The 18,272-nt window shown below is 33.6% G+C and overlaps 2 protein-coding genes and 1 pseudogene across 2 annotated transcripts; 2 read left to right on the top strand and 1 right to left on the bottom strand.

The window, feature by feature from the left end:
* On the top strand, window positions 1-2,069 carry LOC145562878 (UDP-glycosyltransferase 88A1 pseudogene; annotated as a pseudogene).
* A 587-nt stretch (window positions 2,070-2,656) lies between these two features.
* On the bottom strand, window positions 2,657-4,905 carry LOC145562879 (uncharacterized). Its single transcript, XM_081623297.1, has 4 exons — window positions 4,735-4,905; window positions 4,345-4,639; window positions 3,229-3,368; window positions 2,657-2,890 (listed from the first exon to the last, which is right to left on the bottom strand). The coding sequence occupies exons 1-4, from the start codon at window positions 4,879-4,881 to the stop codon at window positions 2,852-2,854; spliced, it is 621 nt and encodes a 206-aa protein (XP_081479423.1). The 5' UTR covers window positions 4,882-4,905; the 3' UTR covers window positions 2,657-2,851.
* A 5,149-nt stretch (window positions 4,906-10,054) lies between these two features.
* Window positions 10,055-17,920, top strand: LOC145564581 (uncharacterized). Its single transcript, XM_081624856.1, has 13 exons — window positions 10,055-10,372; window positions 11,071-11,257; window positions 12,131-12,203; window positions 12,733-12,880; window positions 13,915-14,024; window positions 14,601-14,741; window positions 14,825-14,966; window positions 15,035-15,178; window positions 15,601-15,761; window positions 15,852-15,926; window positions 16,091-16,229; window positions 17,006-17,275; window positions 17,542-17,920. The coding sequence occupies exons 1-13, from the start codon at window positions 10,094-10,096 to the stop codon at window positions 17,692-17,694; spliced, it is 2,022 nt and encodes a 673-aa protein (XP_081480982.1). The 5' UTR covers window positions 10,055-10,093; the 3' UTR covers window positions 17,695-17,920.
* The last annotated feature ends 352 nt before the right edge of the window (window positions 17,921-18,272 follow it).

The following is an 18,272-nucleotide window of genomic DNA, read 5'->3' as shown; positions in this document are numbered from 1 at the left end:
TGCACCACCTACTGTACAAAAAATCATCATCATTTGTATAACGTGATATTAATTTACTTCGTATGAAATAATAATCAACCACAACTTTATAAGTCATAATTTCATAGCCATATCATAATATCCCCACTAGCTTATTCTTATTCACACGTTATTCCTCCCTTGCTGCTTCCCCCCTAATATAAACTCAATTTCTCAATTCTTCTCGCCTACTTTTAAAGTCACCCATCTCCAATCGATCCCAAGTTTAATTAATTCCTTCATCTACCTCGTTCGATATATATTTCTCCATCGTACTATACCATTTCAAGTACTAACTTAGACATCGGAGGAGGTTTCACCTTTAGAACCCTCCCCGTCTTGCAAGTATACACAAACGAACCTACAATCATCTCTTAAGAGATCATCTTCGATTCAACACGTACCGCAACAATTATCACAATTAAAATGGAAACTATAGTACTATACCCTGCACCATTTGTAGGTCACTTAATCTCAATGATTGAACTAGGTAAACTTCTTCTAACACACTCTCCTTCTATTTCTTCCATCACCATTATCATCCCAGATTCTCCAATATGCCGATCTTCGACGTACTCCTCTTACGTCTCCTTTATCTCCTCCTCTTTCCCTTCCATCACCTTCGTCTTCCACCCTCCCGTTCCTCTCCTTCTCGACGACCTTTCCAAGTACAACGATGTCGAACAAATCACGTACGAAACTCTCCGAAGTAACAACACCAATGTTCTCAAATCACTCGAATCTATTGCTCAATCCTCAACTATTTCCGCTTTTATCCTCGACTTCTTCTGCTACTCGGCGGTTGAAGTTTCTCAATCACTCAATATCCCTACTTACTTTTTCTTTGCTTCCGGTGCTTTTGTTCTAGCTTTCTTCCTTAACCTTCCTATATATGATAGAACTTATACCGATTCTTATAGGAATCTTCGAGTTTCGCTTGAGATTCCTGGGTTGTTTTCTTTTCCTACTAGTAGTATGATTGAATGCATGCTTGATCGTGGGGAAAGTTATAAGGAGTTTGTCAAGTTAGGTGAGACTTTTCTTAAATCAGATGGAATTATCGTTAATACTTTCGAGTCGTTAGAGGTTAGAGCTGTTACAGGTTTAAAACAAGGGACTTGTCTTCCAGGAGCTAACATTCCACATGTTTATTGTGTTGGGCCTTTGATAGCTAAAAATCGAGGCGGGGAAGGAGGAGGAGAAAGTCGACACGAGTGTCTAAGTTGGCTGGACTCACAACCAAGTCGAAGCGTGGTGTACTTGTGCTTTGGAAGTGGAGGTGTGTTTTCTAAGGAGCAAACAAGGGAGATAGCTCTAGGGTTGGAGAATAGTGGGGTGAGGTTTTTATGGGTGGTTCGTATGCCACCAAAAAAAGATAAGGCTAAGGTGCTTTCAAGGTCATTGGTGGAGCCAGATTTGGACTCATTCCTTCCTGAGGGGTTTTTGGAAAGGACTAAAGATAGGGGTCATGTGGTCAAGATGTGGGTCCCGCAAATTGATGTGTTGGGACATGGGTCAGTAGGTGGGTTTGTGACTCATTGTGGATGGAACTCGACTTTAGAGGCAGTGTGTGCTGGAGTGCCTATGGTGGCTTGGCCTTTGTATGCCGAGCAAAGATTTAATAAGATTTTGATTGTGGAGGAGATTGGGATTGCGTTACCAATGGATGAATCGGAGGATAGTTTTGTGAGGTCGAGTGAAATTGAGAGGCGAGTCAAGCAAATTATTAGCTCGGAAGAAGGGGATGTGGTAAGGGAACGTGTATTGGATTTGAAAAGCAAGGCTGAGGTTGTATTTAGTGAAGGAGGCTCATCTGAAGAAGCATTGAATTTGCTAGTTAAATCATGGAAAGATGGACATGGCTTGTAATTTTTTTCGTTGATTATATGTCAGCATGTCACACACATTTCAAAAAAATAAAAAAATCATAATTTGACATATCTTGTGGACTTGTGACTTTTTAAATGATGTGATGTTGTGACCACAAAATTTCTAGCAAATATTATCCAGCCAATTTCCATTTAATGGAATGAATTTGCCTAATTACTTTACATTTATACAGAAAACAGAGTATGAAGCATGTGATTGCCCGGTCCCTTAATACATCATTTCCATAATTCCATGAGATTAAATTTTTTGTTGCAATTTTATTTTAGTATAGATTTAACTTCAAACCAAGCTAACACAGTCCCACAAAAAAAAAAAAAAAAAAAAAAAAAAAAAAATTAAAATACGAGAAGATAGAGTGTGTAATGGATTAATTCATTCAATAGCAACTTTCTGGCAATGACAGTGTAACTAACTGGAAGGTCCAATAATAAGAGACATGGCCTATGGCATTAAAATATGAACTAAATCCTAGCCTCTTGTCTAGAATTCAAGAGCATGGCTTAAGGCTGCATATAGAAAGGACTGAAATTGATGACTACACCTTTGAATTTGAAGCTTGTAAACCTCACGGCTATTCCATATGCTGAAAATTATCCAGGAGCTCGGCTCTGTAGTGTCTGTATTGTGATCCTTGATATGCAGACCTTCCCAGCCCTCATCATTGAAATTATGAAATAACATGCCCATCTTCCGAGGCTTGAATTACCACTAAAGATTATTTCAGTATCATTTGGATAAAAGTCTTTGCATTTTGAGCCGATTTTACAGCAGAAACAGCTTGGCTGACGTGCAACTTCGCTATATTTATATTTCCATAAGAACATATATAAGCATAGAAATCAATACTAGTGGCATTTTTAGGGTAAACAGATTTCTAGAAGCAACATTGCTCTCCTCGGTAGCTAGGTATACATACTCTGCACCATAATTTGCGAGCCATTCTTCAATTGCATTCATCAGGTTGAGTCCAATTCCCATATGCCTGTAAGTGCCAAATACGAACAGGATAAAAGGGTAAATAAGCCTACAGAATTCTAGACCAAGAGCAATGTGTCAAATTAATAGAATCACTACGGAAGCATACCATCTGTTTTAAGTCAAATTAATTCAATCACTATGGAAAAGATGATTCAAGAATCATACCTAAAACAGAGCTGTGGTAATTAGTTATTGAAGAGGATTAATAGGAGTATCTAGTTCATCCATAACATCTGTAGTTTTGTACTATAACGAACACTAAATTCTTGTGCAACAGGCATTACAGTGATGGTACAACAATTAGTACAGTAATAATTACAAAGAGTGGGATAAAGGAAGTACCAGTGTCTTGGAGAGACTTGAAGGCCAAGTATGTATCCCATCTTCAAATTTGATCTCCTGAGACCAAACCCCACTTCTTTTATGCACCCTCGGACTACTCCAACAAGCTCCCCAAGCTTTTCTATCTTGATCTCTGCAACCTGTTGTCCAGTTTGAAGCACATATGAATGATCTATACGTAGTCAAGTTAGGAAAAGAAAAATGCTCTTTCCCTGGTAGAAATTTAAAATTCCTGTTACGAAGCTAAGGAAGAAGACACTCTATAAGGCAAGAAGCAAATTAGTAGCACACAACTTTTTTTGGCTAATTAATAAACAAGTGAAATTTGCATTAGGGAGCCCCCGTAGCCCAACCTACTAGAAAGCGTGACATAGGGAACCCAACATAAAAGTTATGCAGCTAAAGTTGAGAACAGAGATAATATTGAGTTCAACAAGTTAAATTTTCTTTTAGCCTCATACACCAACATAATGTGAACAGGACAGAATCTGATCCTACATAAAGGGTCACCCGTCATATCACTGAATATGGAGACATTCTTATTAGAACCTACTGCACAATTCTACTCAAGCATCTGCATTGTATTCCCTGATGATCTGAGGCTTGCTCATGGTGCTGAAGAAGCCGATTACTAGAATAAGGGAAGACATATATAAAGTCTATTCCAATTGAAAGTTAGATAGACTAGGCTCGCTGAAATCAAATGTGCAGATCAATTTATATGAGGAACTATTATTGACATGTTACATAGACACATTTTATTTCCTTATGACTTATCACAAGAGTACATATTTGAGTAACATGCTCCTCAAGTGTAACATGAGAATATGAGAATCGAGTCGCAGAAATAGTCATTAATTTATAGAATCAAGTGTAACATGCTCCTTTAAATCATTCAAGAGAATATGTGTGTTTTAACTTGGACATTTCTACAAACATATGGAGTAGTGGACAAGCAAAAACCCTGAAATTCCTGCACAAAATGCTTCCCTCAATTATACTACAACGAACATGTGGATTTTCATTCAGACATTTTTACAAACACCTAGCAGGCAAACCTCAAAACAAACCCATAATATTAAAAACAAGCAGATCAGATAAATACAGAAATCTCACTGATATTGTTCCTCTTGTGGGTCTTAATCTTAGACCTGGGCCTCTTCAAATGAACTGGGTTAAACTCTTTCCTCTTCCTCTTATACTCAACTATCTCCATATTTCCACCTTCATTGTCATCGTCATTGTCGTCTTCATCGTTGAAATCATGCCATTGAAGGGCATCAAGATCAGCAGTAACTTGATCAATACTAAGACAAACATCATTGTTGGTAGAAATCTGGGTTTCATTCAAAGTTGAACGATGAGGATTAATGAACTCATCAATTGCATCCAATGCTTCCAAAATCATCTCCTACAAAAAAATCATACTCAATAATTTCAAACACGATAAATAATCCATTAAACAACAAACAAGTGAATTGATGAGGGAGATGGGTATGATTATACCTTACGGCGATTTCGGCGAGTAAGTCTGTAGAATCCATGAATGTAAAGAATGTGATTGAGTTGGTCGAAGTTGAAAGATGAAGAAATTAAAGGATTGTTGAAGAATAAATGATAATGTTCGAAACTAAGGGTCTTAATCTTTGCCATTTTTCTCTGTTTTCAGGCACCAGCTTCTCAATGTTGTTGTGGAGAATGAATCATGGTTGGCGCCAAATAGATTTTATTTCGTTTAAATACGGATTTGTTTTTTTTTTTTAAGGAAAATATAAATTCTACCACCGTTTTTTTTAGGTGAGATGTTTTGACTTTAGTAATTAGTACTATTTACATACTTTCCTTTGACCTTGTTTTGTAATTTATACATAATGAAAAATATAATCATGTGGGATCTTATTACTTATTAGATTCGTCAAGATATATATTTTTAAAATATCAATTTTTCACAATTTTTGCTTATTGATAATTAAAGATATGAATGGTTGAAGTTGTGTATTGGTAAACGTGACTAAAGAAACGTGCCAACTAAAAGGAAACGGAGGAAGTAAATAAAATAACACAAACTTTAAAAAAAATCGGGTGTACAATAATTATTGTACATCCACTATAAAGATAGACTAGATTGATCAAAAGTTACCCCTAAAATAAATAAAAGTTACCATTATTTTTGATTAAATGTAATTAAATTACCATTATAAAACTTTTCTTATTGTCTATTTATATAAAAATTGTATTATGTTAAAAGTTACCCAAAAAAGACAAAAAGTTACCCTAAAATTAGGTAAAAGTTACCCTTAACTGCTCGATGTACAGTAAAATTAGTGTAAACCGGGTGTATACAAAAAATTTTGATAAAATAAAAATGTTTAAATACGAAGGAGTATTGATTTGCACAAGTATTATTTTTTGTACTTCGTATCCGTATCCATATCATGGTAATTATACAATTATACTCCATATTTATAAAGGGCTTTTATACAGATGACTTTTTTAAGACATTTTTTTTTAATTATTACTGTATTAAAGTAGTTTATTTTAGCTAAGGAACTAAATATATTCATGATATATTTTACCCTACCCATTAGGTATCCGTATATATACTCCGATATCAAAAACTAATATCTAAATCCGATTTGAAATTTTCTGGATATCCGATCCATTATCCAATACGAAGTATTAATTAAAATTGATTTTAATTATTTTCTAAATTTTATAACTTTATCTTTTTAATTGCTAAGTTGTACACCTTATATAGCAATTTTTTTGTTTTTACGGGAAAAATAATAGTCTTTTTGTAATTAAAATTATCATCAATGCATTACTTTAGCTGTTATTATATATCTTTAATTATACTTTTGCAAAAATTATAAAAATTTGATATTTGAAAAGAAGATTTCAAGACAAATCTAACTAAATCCCACATGACTATATTTTTTCTAATGGATAAATCACAAATGATGGTTAAAGAAGATTAAGTGAATAGTGTAAAAATCCTAATGGTGCAATAAAATATAAACGGAGAGAGTGTATTATTATAAGTGAATAAAACATGATTCGTTTTATATGAAAAATTAAAAAAAAAAATTATATATATTTCACTATTTCAGCTTTTATATTTCGTATATCAAATCAGATATCCAAATATTTTAAAATTAATATCCAAATTCACATCCGGATTGAATGTGGATCGAATTATCCGCATCCAATTTCTGAAATTTCGGATGGATTGTAGATCAAATTCTCAAATTTTTGCGGATAGTTTTGAACAAGCGGGCATATTGTAAATTACATACTAGTATTAGATAGAATTTGTACAAAATTCAACTAGTAATAGATATTATACTCGGTTAGTTGGTTAGGTTTTTTTTTTTTTTTTTTTTTTTTATTTTTTATTTATTTATTTATTTATTTTTTTTATTTTTTTTTTTACACACGGTTAGTTAATGATAATTAACTATATCTTATCCTATTATCTATAGAATTATACTCCGTATCAAATTTCATCAAATTCACGTTGCATGGCCAAAGGTTATAAAAGTGAAGACGAATTATAATAGTAAATTTTGATTATCGCAATTATTATTAACTCATCAACAACGTAACTTTGTTTCTCTAAACCTCTAAGATATACAATGGAGGAAAAACATGGAGAATCTTTTGTTAACCTTCCACCGGGCTACAGATTTGAGCCTTATAATAAAGAACTAATCACTCATTATCTCAAACCCAAGATCAATGGATTTGATTTGCCTCTGAATCCAATACACGAACTTGACAATATCAACGTCTACGGTCCTGAAGATCTCACTGGTACGTACAATTTCCCTACTAATACTTTTTTTTTTTTTATGCAAGCCGAAAATAACTAAAATCACAAAAGCATATTTACTTTATTCTTTGTTGTTTGGATGTAATTAGTAATCTTTCGTATTCTTACTTTTTAGTCTTTTATAAATTAAAATTTATTGTATAATACATATTCAATGCGTTTTCGCTACACGATTACATTGTGGCCGGCTGACATACGAGTAAACCTTGACCGGATAAATCTTGATGACCTAGTAACCCTTGACTAAGTATCCCCTGACCGAGTAACCCTTAACTAAGTATCCCCTGACCGAGTAACCCTAGCATAATCAGGGTTTTTGAATTTAAGTAATTTACTCAGATTAGCTAGGGTTATAAAAAATAAAAATAAATTAAGAAACCTACTTGTCATAAGCATGTATATTTCTTTTTCAGATATTGCAATTAGACTATCATTTAGGATCGTATATGATGATTTTTTTAGTTTAAAGTAATTTGTTTTTGTAATTTAAACCTTGCAGCCAGATTCAATCCACAAGGAAAAGGAAAAAGTAAAAGTTGGTATTTTTTCACATCACGGAATAAAAAATACCAGAACGGGAGTCGTCCTGACCGAAAAGCCGGCGATGGGTTTTGGAAAGCCACCGGAAAAGACCACCCAATCAAAGACGATGATGGTACATTGATCGGACACCAAAGATCATTGGTGTATTTCAAGGGAAAACCTAACAATAACAAAAAAGATAAGAAAAAGAATAATAATCAGAAGACGCACTGGCATATGCTAGAGTTACGAGTCCCTGATCAACCCAAATTAATACCTAAGAGGAAACGAGATCATCAACAAGATACCAACACTAGTATGAGGGTACGTGTAATAATATCGTTTCTTTGTTGCAACTAAAAATTAACGGAGATAATATATATATTCTAATTGTTTTTTTTTTTTTTTTTATGAGATACGTACAGTTGGATTATGTGCTATGTAGAATCTACTACAATAGAGGAGCCAAAAAAGAAATAAAAGATGTACAAGTTAAAGAAGAAAATAAAGAAGTGGAGGAGGAAAACATCAATAGCCACGAACAAGAAATTAACAATCAACAATTCTCCAACACTAGCTCGAACCCCTCTTCTGTCACCAACAACAATTACCAATTTGTAGGTTATGATTATGAGTTGGTTAACAGCAACAACGTCATCAGCTACGAAAATAATAATGATGGCTTGGTTAACAACAACAACCTCATCAGCTATGACAATAATGATGGCTTGGTTAACGACAGCAACCTCATCAGCTACGACAATTATGGCTTGGTTAACAGCAACAACGACCTCATCAGCTCCGACAATGATGGTCTGAATAACTCCATCTATGCTGATCTTCAGGATTTAGTGCCGGATTTTGATAGTTTTTATGACAAAATAATGACCGATGTATTATTGGACCAAATAGATTTCACAACATATTGATCGTTAGATTATTTTTTTTTTGTTTTTTTTTTTTTAATTTTATTTATTAGTCTTAGACGACTTAGACACCCTTACCTTAGTAGATTTTTGGTGGTTATAAATTTTTTATAGTCTTATTTTATTCTCAATATTTTTAATGATTTTGTTTTTTGAAAAAGAAAAGCTAATACTAATTAGTTAATAGAGTTAATGGCATATAAGACCTTTTAATAGAGTTAATGGCATATAAGAATTTAACCTTTTAATAGAGTTCATGGCATATAATTTTTACAATCTGACTAATACTAAGTATTTTTCATCAAGTTTTCCAACCAAAAACATAAAAATAGCTGCAAGAAAAAAAAAATGAAAAAAGAAAAGGTGGCAAAACTTATCGTGTAAGCCCTCCCCTCGAGGGAATTCCTAATTAATTTAATTATGTAATGTAAGTCGTATTTAATTGCCTTAAATTGAATAGTAAGGTTTTTGTTAAAGTAAATGTCTATGAACATGTGATTAGTGTTCACGGTGCGCTTTGTATTTTTTCCAAACCGCACTTCTAACCAAACCACACCAAATCACGGCGCAAAATGCGGTGCAATTTGCGATTTAACCAGTATATTTTTTTATAATTATAATTATAATTATTTTTTAAAAACAAAAGTTTTATGTTATTTTGTAATTATTAATTTATAATCCAAATATTAAACTCTTTTTTTAACCTTCAATTAACTAATAATAGTGAAAAATAAGCACATTAAAATATAATTGGCAAACCACATTAAAGTGCGGTTTGGTTTGGTTTGGTTTGATTTGGTTTGGCACTAATAATATATTTTAATTCTTTTATATTTTTTAATAAAAATAAAATATAACAACCGCAAACCACATTAAAGTGCAGTTTGGTTTGCAATTTTTTAAAATGGCTGCTACAACCTTAACTGAAAATTTTTCGACACACAAACCGATGAAATATTGAATTAGGCTGTAATTTACAATTTATAACAGTTATGGGCTGCAATTTGATTTTTTTTTTTTAAATGACAGCAATTTACAAAGTACAAAGTTCAAATGGCTGCAATTGGCAAATTTTTCCTTCCTTTGATAAAAAAAAATAAACAAAAATGTGGAGTACTTGTAAAATAGTAATGGGTCCTACTATTAGTCATATGCTCAGTTCTCTTCTTCACTTTAAAAATAATTTCAATTAGTATATATCTTTAATTATCAATATGTAAAAATAAATAATATTAATTAAATATTAATAAACTATTAATTGAGACGATTCAAATATATATACTCCGTATTCACAAGACTATATTTAGAACCTGTTCACTTTAGCTTAATCTCAGCTCCAATCAATTTAGTTTAGTTCATTTTAATTTAGTAAATGTAAACTGACCCTTATTATTATGTGATCCGCATAAATAAAAATACTTCGTATTAAATATGGTTTTCCTACAAGGCCACAAATTAACAAATACACAATGACCTAAGCTATTATTTTCCCGCGCAAACCCAACACTTTCTTACGGCTGCCGAAACTCCAAAATCTTGTTTGCTTCAAACAACAGTTACACAATCCTCCATTTCCAAACCTTCAATGGATTCTTCCGCCATGGATTTAGACGACGAGCTCGAAGATCATCAGCAGCAGCAACAAGACGACATCGATCCATTCATCGAATTCATCAATTACGCAAGCTCCATTCTCTCTCCCCCACTCAACGATGTCGACGAAGACGATGAACCTACTCCCGACACTGAGGAGAGAGAAAGAGAAGGTCCTGGTTGGAGTTGGATTGCTTCTCGTGTACTCAAGACTTGCATTTCGTATTCCAGTGGTGTTACCGCCGCCATTCTTCTCTCTGAACTTTCTCAGGTTAATATTTTATTTTCAGTTTTTATCTCATTTTCTTCTAATTTGTTGAATTTCAATTTTATTGTACTTTAGGTTTAACGAATTAATTTAAGGTTTCTGCAATTTTCAATTATTTCGACATTTTTTTTGTAGTCTAGGTTTGATGAATTAATTTAAGGTGTGTTTCAATCATTTTGACATATTTTTATTTTCATTTTGTTTTAATTTGTGGAATTTCAAGTTTATTGTAGTTTAGGTTGATGAATTAATCTAAGGTATCCTGCAGTTTCAATCATATCACATTTTTTTTTAAAATTTTCATTTTCTTCTAATTTGTAGAATTTCTAGTTTATTTTAGTCTAGGTTTGATGAATTAATTCCTGCAATTTCAATCATTTCAAAATTTGTACTTTCGAATTCTATTAATTTGTGTAATTTCATGTTTATTGCAGTCTAGGTTTGATGAATTAATCTAAGAAGTCTGGCAACTTTCAATCAATTCAACTGCTTTTTTTTTTTTTTTTTTTTTTTTTTTTTTTTGGGGGGGGGGGGGGGGGGTTCTATTACAAAATTGATATGAATCTAACTGGCGCTTTAGATTAAGATTGAAATTTTGATAACATGATTAAGTGCAAAATGCTTAAAATTATATAGGTGGCTAAATGTGACGAGTGGTTGATTAATTGTAGTTTGTGTATTTGGTTGAATGGAGTTGGCAGGCATGGAATGAACAGAGAAAAACAAGTGCGCCTAGGAAAATGCCTGATTGCATCAACCAACTGAAGAAGAAACATAAGAGATCTAAGCTGCCGAATACAGTTACAATTGATACAATATATGAGAAGAATTTTTTGTCTCTGAATAGTGTTTTAGAAGCTGTGGTTGTTGATACCTTTGTTCTCCCAGGTTGGTAGTTTTATTGATTTAGGGTTATTTATGCCGATGATCACAAGTTACTTATGTTTTGATGACGATGTTCCTGCGAATCTCACCATTATGAATCTTTTATAGTTTTGGTTTCATGATTAAGTTATAAAAGTTTGTTCAACTTTTACGTGGTCAAATACTTATTGCTTACCTGCTCACACTCTCACAGTGAGGACTTGAAGAATAACTAGTGGGAAATTTCAGCTCTGGATTATGAAGAACTTGATTGATGCTTTCGTAAATTATACTTCTCTTTCTTTTTCTAAGGGCAGTGGGCAAATGATATGATGCATTGTTTATTAAGGATCCATTGAAACTACCTCTTCGCAAGTTTAGTTTTATTAGAAAAGTTATGCATGTTTAACCAACTTGGAGTCCCTTTAGGTGAGAGCTTGAGTTTTGTTGGAAATATTGATAGAATATTTAATTATAATGAACCAGATAACTCCTAAATTGTGGTAAGAAATATTTCTTCTCTGATATCTTATCTTTGGGGTTGTCTAATATGTTTGTCCATGTTTGTCTTGAAAACTTTTGGTTTGCTTAAACTCGAGGGAGGTATTGAAGGAGAAAAAAGGGAGAATAAATGATATAGTGTGGAGGACAGACTAAATCTCACATTCTCACTTATCTGTTCCTCTACATTGGATAACTATGTATAGACTATGTTACTCAAAGTAGACTAGAAGTGTCAGGCGTGACCTTTTTATGAAAATTTTGCATGATTTTAGTCCTAAATAAATGAAGTGTTGAAGTGTAATTCCTATGTCCAAGCTTCAATTTTTTTGACACAGGTACTAAAATTGGATTGAAGTTGGAGTAACATAACATATAAATATCTACCTTTTTCAGGAACAAAGATCAACATGATTACTCTGGGTGATTTTTGGAGCTCAAATACTATTGATCTTTATCTCCACAGAAGGTACAGATCTGTAACATGTTAACTATCAGAAATTTGATATCGCATCATTCTCTTCTAGCCAACTGTCTTGTATTATGTTTAGTATTCAGTATTTGAGAAGAAGACTTCCACCAGAACTTGTAAAGTGTGGATTGAACATATTTGAACTTATCTGAATATATATTTTTCTTGAACTAAAATTCACCTATATTTTAAGCCTGAATTGAACTTATGTGGACTTGTTAGCCTTAGACATCTGAAATTATAACCTAGAGGTTAACTTGTTAGACCTGAAACTTTTTTCTTTAGGTGAAAAGAATAGGTCTTTAATCCCCAATGACCATGCCAAGTATGCTGTTGGTGTGTTAAGTTTGATTAAGGTACAAAGGAATGCAGTCTTGCTACATGTTTACTTCATACATCAAGTCACTTCACACCTATTAATCCATTATCAAATATCCTCTACTGAAATGTATACATTTTTGACATAATAGAACAAAGTTTGTCACATTGGTAATGGATTTGAAACCTTTGGTACAACATATTGCAGGTATTATGATCTGGCATCTCCTCAAAATGGAATTTTAAGGAAAGGGAGGGAAGTGTTTCTCACAGGGTGCTATCTTCGAAGTGCTAATGAAGGTTCTGGCCATCCTCGACTTTTGCCAACAGAATATCTGGTGATTCTGTTGGATGAGGTAATCAATTGAGCCCTGTTTTGATGATTGATTCTCTTGTGATGTTGACATGTTAAAGCTGTGATGACTTTTTTTGGCTACCAGAGCTAGATACTGCCTTTTCTGAATCAAGCATTTTGAGTTTTTGACATAATAATTCCAAGTGCTGAATACATGGCTAGACTGTCTCATACAACTATTGCCTCTTACAAGTTTCTAATTTTGTTGATTTTCTTATATAAGAGTAGGAAAGAATAACTATTTTTGAACACTATTCCCATTCAATCTGAAGCTGTTCTTGTATCATCAAATACCTCCTTTACATAACTGCTTCTTTTGAGTCTCCTTACCCAAGTTTCATGTTTCTCCCTTCACTTGATCTTGTAAAATGGGAATAGAAGTGCATATCCACTACATAATTATAATTTTTAGTCCATGTAGAATAATTAAGGCTTATTGGCACAGAAATTAAATACCTGTCTTCTGTAAATTAGTGCTGGCATACTTAGAGTATGTTGAGAAGTGGTAAGTCTTTTGAAGAACAGCTGTGAAATTTTGTTCAGCCGTATCTTCTTTCTGTAAGCTGTCATTAATAAATTTCTGTATCGGAATTTTATGAGCAAAAATGTATGACTACCACATATACATGAACAATGTAAGTACATTGTTGAATTGTTTGGTACATTGGAGCTGAGAGGAAATGGAGTTGATCTGTGAGATTTATATATTAAAGGATAAATCAGTTAAGATAAAGATATATGCAAAATTGTAAAAAAAGATGTAATTGATTGTGGCTCCTGGAAGTTTAGGCTATGTAAATAGATACTGCCATGATTTCTTTGCTAGCTATGCCACAGGTCCTTGTTGTTTCTCTTGCTTGTCTCGTAATAACTGAATAAGAGTAGAGTCCTGCTTGATTATATACTATTTTTTGATTCCTTGGTGTTAGTTTGAGGTATGTCCAGCCAGTTCAAATTATGTATTTAGACATGTGTATCTCTGAGCCAAGGAACTTGTAAGATAACATGCTTTGGCTAAATATTGCATTATTGTAGGAGCAAGACGATGATGCCATGCTACTGGGTGCTCAATTTTGTACAGACTCATTCTCCTCTATTTCTCTTGATGGTGCTAATGAAGGGGTATCTTATTCATTATATGCCAGGTAAAAGAACATTCTTGGATTTGGTGACTGTAACTTTGGTTGTAAATACATCCTGTGCCCCAAAACAAATCCCCATAAACCCAGTGTGCAAATAGGAAATTTAGCAAATTTTATTCCCCTGGTAAATTCTTATATTTATGCTATGATCTAAAATAGCTTGGACGAATTAGAGATAAGGAATAATGTATAAAAACAGGTTTGAATTAAGAGTTTGAATATTGCATAAGATAAATTGATAAACAGAAGCTTTTGAGAGGCTTATTCTCTCCCAAATAAATAGGATAAAACAATATTTAGCATGCTTTCCCTGTCCGTAATTTTCTCTGTATGTAGATTTTTTTCCTTAAGATTGCCTAAAGTGACCCTCCCCCTTGCATCAGTTTATTGCATAGAATTGTTTGTGCATGGATGACTAATGTCGGTAACATGTCAATTCTAGTTGAAATTATGTTGGTTAGATTTTTTTAATTGGGTTGGGCAACATCCCATCTGACATCAGCTCGCTAAATTTGGCTGTGGTTTGCATTAATCTGGCTTTGTTAGCTCCTTTTTCTAAGACTCTCATACTGTATATAGGATAGAATCGATAGGGCCTCTTGAAAATTTGGAGAAGTTTGGTGGTATACAGAGGAAGCAGATTAAGTTAGTTGATAACGACAACTCTGAGATGAGCTTTCTATTATGGGGTGAGCAAGTTGCCCTGGCTAATCTCTTTAGGTATAACTCTCCTATTCTAGCTTCTTTGTTTCTGGCATTAGTGTTTTGTTACTAGTTATACTAATAGTACATCATTTGTGCAGTGTTAAAAGTATGCTTGCAATTGATAGACCATTCATTGGTAGTTCTTCGGAGAGTGATGTGGAGACATGTGGAAGTGTTTGTCTTGAATATGGCAGCGCAACTCAGTTATATCTAGTTCCATTTGTTCGGCAAGAGGAACAGGTACTTTTTTTTTCTTTTACAGCACTATATTTCAGGAAGAACAGAATAAGTGATGTCTCTGGGCATAGATATGTCTAGGATTGACTCCAAATCGATTACGAGGATCAAGGCTAGCAACAGCTTCATGTCCTACTCAAGGCCCTAAAGCCTCTCAAATGACTCTGCCATGTGATTCTCAAGGCTCAGTTGATTTCAGCAATTATCCTTTTCAGGTGAGTTGTCTCTAGATATTAGTTCTCTTTTAAATAATTTGAATAATACATGTGTAATTATGTTGACATTTACCCTATAATCTTGTAATTTACAGATACAATTTCCATTTTTGTAACCTTGACAAGTCAACAGCATTATGCTTTTCTTAAAATTCTATTAAGACTGTTATTATGCAAAACAAACGTTGTTGGTCTGCCCACCTGGCCATCCACTGATGCACTTGACAAAAAAAATTCAATGCCCTGTTAGATACACATTAATAAATTAATCTTGTAATTGAAGGAGACTGATATCACACAACATGATTGTCTAATTGCTTGCCTGTATTGTGCATTTGTGTAGTCTGCTGTAAATGTAACTATATATTAATGTATTTAATATTCTTAATCTTCACCAATGTCTTACTTGTTCAGTCTTGCAGTCTTTTATTGTTGATCTGCATGAGAAGATGACTGGCATTAGCATCTACGGTGCAGTTATGGACATCTCTCGAGAAGCAAATACTGCAAAATCTATCTTTACTATGAAGATTCAAGATCCAACAGGAGCTATTTGTGTGAAGCTGCATTTTAATGAATCTTGGTATTACTTATAGACAATTTGAAGTTTTGAAAAATGTCTCCTCGTTAGAGAATCAATTTGTTTGTTGATTTATTCAATTATGATCTTCAGGTCTTTAGGGAGATTGAGTCTTGGTCACACTGTGTACATCTCTGGTTTGACATGCGCCAAGACAAAACACAAGGGGTGAGCTCTCCACTTTTTCCAATGATTATTAATATGCACATAATTTTTTATCTTCATTTGCTATTGATTTCTCTGACCAGTTCTTGTAATCTGGTTCAAGTAATGTAATATAAAATTTTGTACAGCCTCACCTCAGATTGTAATAAATCAAGTTTCTTTGACAGTCTAGAAGCGCGATGGTTTGAAAATGGTCCTGGAACTTCCTTTGTCAACTTAAGTTGCTTGCCTGCAATCCTGAACTCATCTTGTCTCCACAAGCCATCTTATCTTGCTGATATTTCAAGGCAGAATACTGGTACACATGTATGTCTTTCACAAGCTGGCATCTTTTGTATCACCTGGCTGATTATGTGTTTTTTAAGTGATTTAATGCTAGATAGCATTCATAAGTTCGATAATTGCACTTGCATGTTGGTAGCATAGCCTATGACTGGTTAAATTTGTCTTTGTCTCTGCTATACTACATTTTTGTTTCTGGTTAAAACTAAGATCTGGAGCTGTTAACTCTTATAGACTCTGCCTAAGTGCCTTTCCATCTTTAGCCAAAGCTGAAGCTTGGGGTTTTCAAAAAGTATTCTCGTGTAGAATTAGCTAAGCTTAAATGGTGAAGTCTCTGGAGTAGTACCTTTGTGCTTGCTCGTGACTGAGAAAGTAATCTTCTCTTGACTAATATATTCTCCCGGTTTATCTGGTCAATCCTGTAAAATTTCGCTATACTCCTAAAACAGGAACTTTACTTATCGTTAATATTCTTTATTCTTAAGCCTCTATACTACATACTTAAATCTGACAATACTTGAAGAATACAACTGTAACCTTTAATTCAGTTTTATTGCCTTTTTTTATTTGGCTGCTTCCTGTCTTTTAGAATAGGATTGGCTGTGAAAAATATAACCTGGGTAGGATTTAACCACAATAGTAAGAGAGGGGGGAGGGCGTTCTCACTGTGAGATGAGGTTTAACTGATTCCTGAATGAGAATATACCTTATTTCTCGCGAGATACAAACTAAATCTGATAATAAGTTAAATTGTTCAGAACTCTTACCCTGTTTCTCATGCTGCTGTCAATACCGATCAGATTTGCAGGGTGTGGCTGGACCAAATTGATTACTGTCATGTTAATACAAGATTGGCACACGTTACTTGTGGTCATTTTGTTAAGACAACTGCAAGTGGTTCTGTGGAATGTGAATTTTGTTGCTGCAGCTGTGAGATGAAAACAAGACGCACTTTCCATGTAAAAATAACTGTGGCTGATGATAGTGGTAAAGTCTTTGCATGGTGCACTGGTCGAAATGCGATTGAACTACTGCAAATATCTCCAGATGAATTCTATGAATTGCCTGAGGTATGCTTCTTCATAACCTATTCTCCTTTTCTTATAAGACACCTGTTTTATTTACTGTCAAGATTGGAATGTTTTTTGAAAATAAATGATTCCAATTCAATTTTGTCCTTAGTATTGGGAATCCTTTGCTCAAATTTTGGGACATTTGTGCTTAATGGTATAAATAAAGTTGCCGGTGGTAGAAATTTTCAGGACTTTCCATTGAAAGACAATATATTAGCATTAAGCTTAATCGTCATCTAATTGTTGCTACTTTTGGCATTCAGGAGGAACAAGTTATTTACCCATGTTCGCTGGAGAACGAAAGATACATGATAGCAATCGTGAACTGTGATCAGCAGGAAACCATCTTCAAGGAATGTGTGACTGCAGAAAATGACATGGTCCCCTGGGAGATCACGCGTGCCCTTAAGTTATAAATATTCAATCTCTCTGTAGTCCTGACTCAATTCATTGAGCTTCAATACATTACTTACGAATAATTCCAAACATTCAGTAAATATAATTTTGCAGAAGCTATGAATGAAACATGTTTTCGTATCCAGAATCTGTAAAATGCAATGTCAGTCATGGAAAGCCAAAGACTCATTCTGTAAAGCAACTACGGGTAGCAGCTCCTTAGTCTCAGTACTTGGACTACTTACAAAGCTTCCAAAATCACTATCCAAATCATTAGAATGTAGATATTGGAAAGGATTTGAGTCATATCAGCTGACCAATACACTCAATAGGTACCTGGTAAACTGGCATATACACCTTTGTTATCCACTTATTCCCTACTAATTATCAGTACAATAAGCCTAATAGCGTATTGACTATAACTTTTGTCTCTCTTTTTTTTTTATTTTTTTTATTTATTTATTTATTTATTTATTTTTTTTATAGTTTTTTCAAGAATTGAGGCGTTTGAAATTACACTGATCACCTAAAACACTCGCTAAAACTAAGTATAACATGTAATGTATATAATTCCTTCAAAACCTTTGGACATATTTCA

Source organism: Chenopodium album, chromosome 10 (genome assembly GCF_948465745.1).
Source record: "Chenopodium album chromosome 10, dcCheAlbu1.1, whole genome shotgun sequence".
Taxonomy (NCBI): Eukaryota; Viridiplantae; Streptophyta; class Magnoliopsida; order Caryophyllales; family Amaranthaceae; genus Chenopodium; species Chenopodium album.
The sequence above is the reverse complement of the archived record's forward strand: the minus strand, read 5'-3'. Positions and strand labels throughout refer to the sequence as shown.

Bases quoted from the DNA above. Each gene is read 5' to 3' on its own strand.
- LOC145562879 (XM_081623297.1), bottom strand. From the start codon at position 4,881: ATGGCAAAGATTAAGACCCTTAGTTTCGAACATTATCATTTATTCTTC. The intron at 4,640-4,734 runs GTATAATCATAC...ATTTTTTTGTAG, and splicing joins CTCGCCGAAATCGCCGTAAG to GAGATGATTTTGGAAGCATT. The intron at 2,891-3,228 runs GTACTTCCTTTA...TGGCACTTACAG, and splicing joins CAAGTCTCTCCAAGACACTG to GCATATGGGAATTGGACTCA.
- LOC145564581 (XM_081624856.1), top strand. From the start codon at position 10,094: ATGGATTCTTCCGCCATGGATTTAGACGACGAGCTCGAAGATCATCAG. The intron at 14,742-14,824 runs GTATAACTCTCC...TCATTTGTGCAG, and splicing joins GCCCTGGCTAATCTCTTTAG to TGTTAAAAGTATGCTTGCAA. The intron at 15,762-15,851 runs GTATTACTTATA...TATGATCTTCAG, and splicing joins CTGCATTTTAATGAATCTTG to GTCTTTAGGGAGATTGAGTC.